The 5,519-nt window shown below is 42.2% G+C and overlaps 1 protein-coding gene across 1 annotated transcript; it reads right to left on the bottom strand.

Moving 5' to 3' along the window:
• Positions 1–324: 324 nt before the first annotated feature.
• Positions 325–5,199, bottom strand: DERL2 (derlin 2; the record flags this gene model as incomplete). Its single annotated transcript, XM_005431621.2, is given in 7 exon segments — positions 325–1,953; positions 2,582–2,672; positions 3,627–3,822; positions 4,266–4,359; positions 4,773–4,846; positions 5,112–5,184; positions 5,186–5,199. Coding segments are annotated over 7 exon segments (648 nt in total), but the record flags the coding sequence as incomplete, so codon positions are not given.
• Positions 5,200–5,519: the final 320 nt, after the last annotated feature.

Genomic DNA, 5,519 nt, shown 5'->3' with positions numbered 1-5,519 from the left:
GGCCCGCTCCGGTCTGTCCCGGGGCTCCCGCCGTTCCCCGCCGGGGCCGCGCTGCACGGGCTCTCTGGCGCAGCGATGACGTCACCGCCCGACGCTGCGCGGAGCATCCTGGGAGTTGTAGTCCCGCCGCCACCGCCATTTGCATCGCTCCCGGCTCCGGGCGCCCCTCAGGAGCCTCGGAAACATCGCGGACTCCAAAAGGCAGCAAAATGTAGCCGAGGAGGGCAGAGAGCCGGCTGTGAGCAGGGTACGGACATGCTGCCACTCAGGACTTGTCCCAGTAACAAGCTACAGAACGGCTCTCAAACACTGAACTAAAAAGAATACGCAAAAATAAGGTTTTTATTTCATTCCTGCCTCATAGCCTACGCTGAAGCAACATTGTCCAAAACGCTTTCATTCTTGCTCTCTAGGAGCTCTAGAAGTCTGTTTTAGAAACAATCAAAACTGCCCCAAAAACAGACCAAAAAACCTGTAAAACTTCCCAAAGCTTCCATAACTTTTTATAACATTTAACAAATAAAAATGCAGACAACAAATTACCTCACACATTTTATCAGAATCTAACACACTGCTTGTGGACAAAGCATTTCCCCTGAGATCCCCACACATTTATCTCCTGGACTATAAATTTAAAAAACTAAAACCTGTAACGAGTTTTTAAAAGCAAAATCTGAGACTAACTTAGATAATCACATCATGGGTAGGCCCACCCCCTAAAATGCAGAATGAAGATGCAGCTTTAACTCCTTTTATCTATTATTATAGAATCAATAAAACTCCACCCAATACTTTCTATGGCAATTTAAGAACAAGTGATCATGATGAGCTGAATTGAGCTCCAAATTCCTATGTGGCTACTCAGAGATATTTATAATCAATGCAGCTTTAAGCTAAATGCCACTCAGCCTCACTGGCCTGTGTTGGATACAACAAATTCCATCCACAGACCACGCATTTCACATCCTGAGCAGACAATGCTGTGTCCTGCACTTCTGAGACACTTGTGGGAAAAGCTGCAGGTATCTCTGTCTCTTCAAGGATTTGCTTTTTCCAGCCCCTGCTGCCTCAACACTACAGGATGATACAGAGGATTAACCAAAAAGGATCCACAAGACATTTTATTCAACTCATCATCATTTTTTGAGTCCTGACTCCAGACAAGTTTCCTTCTCTAGTGCTGCAGGTCATCCAGTATCAGCAGAGGGCACATGGGGGTGGATTTTGCAGGCACACCTATTTAATCACCAGTCTGAAAACTGGGCACCTGAACACACAGTCTTTGGGGGAAAAAACCACCAAAATGTAGCCTCAGCCTGCAGAACCTTCCAAAAATCCAACTGGCAGAGTGAAAAGCTGCATGTTGTGTTCCCTGCAGTTCAAAGATGACTGGAGACAGCAGCACCTCAGATTAAACAACCTTCTGCCATTGCAATATTGACTTAGCCTTTCAATCATCTTGCAGTTGTTTTATCAAAGAATAAAAAAAAATTAGTTAAATCCCAAAAAGTTGGGTTTGTCCTCTATAAAGTTTCCCATACAGTTTCATGTATCAAATAACTTGAAAAAATGCTTTAGAAATCACTTTAAACAAGTACTTGTGTGGCCTTGTTAACTGAAGTTAACAGGAAACAGCTTCCAGCTTTACATTTTTGGCTTCACTGGATTTAGATGATGTCCAGCACAATGAATTCCCTGATTGGGAAGGGTGCTGGGAGTGCCTCGGATGAGACTGCATTTCATAAAGTGCTTGTGTTCCAAACCATAGAGCTGTCAGAGTCCTCTGTGTGCTGGGGAAGGAGTCCCCATGGGGCTGGAGCCAGGCCAGTGTCAGCCCCAGGCCCTGATTAACCCCCGAGGCGCTGCCCCTCTCCCCAGGCAAAGCCCCCCGGCCGCTCCTCTGGCAAGGGGTTGTAGTTGGGGTCATCCTCTGGGGTGTCAAATATTGCTTTCCTGCAAAACACAAAGCATGGTGATCCTTTAAAACACAGCTTTCACTGCAACATCAAGACAGCTCACATGCTGCAGTGTCCTCCTTCAAGAACAGCTTGCCCAGGCAGTGGGGTTTATGCTGTCCAATTTGGAGCCACCAGGAAGGAGATCCCAAACCAAGACTGAAGAGGTTATTATGCTATTTATGTATAAATATTCTAGGCCAAATATCTTCAGGATAGCCTAACAATTCTGTGAAAAACAACCATAAACACTATAAACATTGATATTTTTTTCCCAATATTGTAATGTGAGGATGACTTACAGAAGAAAAAAACCACTACATATCTTATATGTAATATCTCAGCCACTGTTCACACTCAGCAGGGGACACAGCTTTGGTGCTGTCAGCAAAGCTTGACAAGTCTTATCAGAGAAACCAAAGGTAAAATCCTTAGCTCTTCTCCAATTTAAGTTGGTTCCCACTTAAACAAATTCCAGCTCCTTGTTTGGCAACATGAGTTCAATAAAAAGCAAGAAGAGACACTCCCCAATTGTGTCTCTGCTCAAATGATGTGACTGAATTGCAAACAGTTTTCCAGACAAGCACTTTTGCCACGTCTCTTCCAAAGCAGACACCAATACTCACAGGACAGACGGTGTTCTCAGGAGCCTCCCACCACCAGGCTGATTGGGAAAGACATCCTCTAAGAAAAAATATATATGCCCAACAGCAATGCCTGGTATAGAAACAAAAGCCAAAAGGTGATTTTTCAGTAGTTCTCCTTTACAATTCTCAAATGCTTTACACTAGAGTTTTCAGAAAAACAACATACATTTGTTCTTCCACAGAAAATTTGATGATACAGAAATACAAAACCTAAGGAAGAAAGCTAACAACAGGCAAAAAGCTTAACTTATATTACAGGACATTAATATTGGGGAAAGGTCTTATCATTATTAAAAATACTGATGTTTTGGCTCTATTAGAGTTGATAAAATAGTAATATAAGCTATTTGATTTTAGTAGACTGATGCTATAGTCAGATGATGCATCAGGGCTGATTCCAAGCAATAAAAAGCCAAAACATCAAAAGCTCTTTCCATCCTTATCACAGCACAAAACATGCTACAATGGCTAGAAATCAGAAAAGCCTAAAAATACAAATATAAAATAATAAATATATCAGAAGAACTAACACCAAACATTAATTAGCCCTTGGATTTGGTGATACAGAAATACAAAACCTCAGGAAGAAAGCTAACAACAGGTAAAAAGTTTAACTTATATTATACGGCATTAATATTGGGAAAACATCTTGTCATTATTAAAAATACTGATGGTTTGGCTCTATTAAAGTTGATAAAATAGCAATATAAACTATTTTATTTCAGTAGACTGATGCTATGGTCAGATGATGCATTAGGGCTGATTCCAAGCAATCAAAAGGCAGAATAAAAAACATCAGAAAACAAAAAATATTAGAAGCTCTTTCCATCCTTATCACAGCACAAAACACATTACAATGGCTAGAAATCAGAAAAGCCTAGCAATATAAATATAAAATAATAAATGTATCAGAAGAACTAACACCAAGCATTAGTTAGCCCAAAAATGGGACAAATCTCCATTTTCTGTTTCACGTAAAACACGAGGATGAACAGATCCTCATGAGATTGCTGCCATTGCTCACCCAGGAGATCCACAATGATGGAGTTCCCCAAGAGCAGAGAAAAGCCCATCAATACCCAGGGTAGGAAAGGGGCTTGGAAGATGAGGAGCCCAAAGAAGTTCATGCGGACGTAGGGGTTCCTGCGGCTCCACACGTACACCAGCATGATGGTGAACGCCTGCCCCAGGAACACCAGGTTCACAAACAGCCCAAAAAGCTGCCATGGCTCGTTAAGGAAACTCTTTTGAGGTCAGGAATTCACAGTTTAATTTGTAATCTTGTGTTTTCCACACAACTGGTAAATCCGCTTTCTCAGGTGTAAGGATGTCAAACTACTGGTCATCAAATCCAACAGGTGCAGCAGGATTCGGGGTACCTGCAGCATGAATAATCTCATTAAAGCAGAATTTAATTCTTCACAGACAACCTGAGCATGATCCCACATCTGAACAGCCCCCTGCTAAGTTCATTTCCATGATCAAGCAGAAAAAACCCTGAAAAACCAGCAACAATCCCAGAATATTCAAAACCACACTGACAACTATCGGTACTCCTTGTGCAACAAACTATATTAAGGTAACAGTAAGAACATGGTTTCAGCTCTCCTTCACACTTCTGTATGTTTACTAAAGGAGCTTGGAATTAAACCAGAAAGGATACAGTCATTAAAAGTCCTCCAAAAAGGAACATAAATACAAAATCTGCCGTGCGACCCCGGAAAGAGCCTTCCTCAAGCATGCGGCAGTAGCGGTATCTGAGGCCAAGGTCAGGAAAACTCCAGTGCAAGTTCAGAGAGACACATCCAAGCAGAACATTATCCACTTCTACATCAGCTTAAAAGTGTTTTGTCAATTTACTGCATCACTTGGCTCTTTCTGGATACTTCAGCACAGAGGGGTGAGCCGGGAGACAAAACAGTTACCTGGAATTTTCTCTTGCACCAGGGTCAGCACCAACCTGAAGGATCAGGCTGGCACAAATTCTTAACACCAAAAAAGTAACTGGCAAAATTCTTGACCATTTAAAAAGGAGACCCTCTTGAAGCCCTTGAAGTTGGCATTGCTGAATTCCCAGGAACTCAACCTCTCCTGTGTGCAGGTACAGCAACATTCCTGCACTCCGGAGCTCTGCTTGCCAAGGGAACCAACACAACTTGGTGAAGGATACAAAAAGATCATGTTAAATAAAAAATTAAAGCCAACTGGTCCAAAGAACAAGTAGTTTGTGATTAACCTCCATATCTGGAAATAAGACAAATGCAAGGACTTTAAACATGACAGCTTATTTTTATTGTCTAAGTAGAGAAATAAGTAACAATGAAACTGAAATCTCCTTTACAGAAAATGAAACTAAGACCTATTTTAAGATATAGTGGTCTGCACTCTGGCTACTGTAGCTTTTAAAAAGTGTATTTTTAATACAAAAAGTACACTGTTTTGAGAAGACAAACACTTAAAAAACTCTACAGCACATTTTAAAACCTCCAGAGCTTCAGAAAACACTTACTTGAAAGTGCTTAAATATTAACTCAGGGTTGAAATACAGCTGGAAGGGCGTGATAAGTTCTAATTGCTGAAAAGGAAGAAAACATTTTGAAAAGATAAATATAACAAAAAAAAAAAAAAAAAAAAAAAAAGAAGAAGAAAAAATACACACTCAAAACAGCACAACCCATTCCTGTGTGCCAAAAAGAGCCCAGCAAGTCACATCAGCACTGTGAGTTTTCTGGCAAGTGGGAGCCTCAACACAACAACCCTCAGGCGCTGTTGTTATTTACTCGTGCTTTTCACCTCTCCCGGGGCCCGTTCCGGGAGCCCCCTCGCTCAGGGGCTCTCGGGGCTCCACACCCGGCTCGGAGCGCGGGCGGTGCCTGAGGGCTCCCCTTCCACGGCTACCCCGCCCCGCTCCCAGCTC

This window comes from Geospiza fortis, unplaced genomic scaffold (assembly GCF_000277835.1).
Source record: "Geospiza fortis unplaced genomic scaffold, GeoFor_1.0 scaffold633, whole genome shotgun sequence".
NCBI classification, from domain to species: Eukaryota; Metazoa; Chordata; class Aves; order Passeriformes; family Thraupidae; genus Geospiza; species Geospiza fortis.
This window is presented reverse-complemented; position numbering and strand designations above follow the sequence as displayed.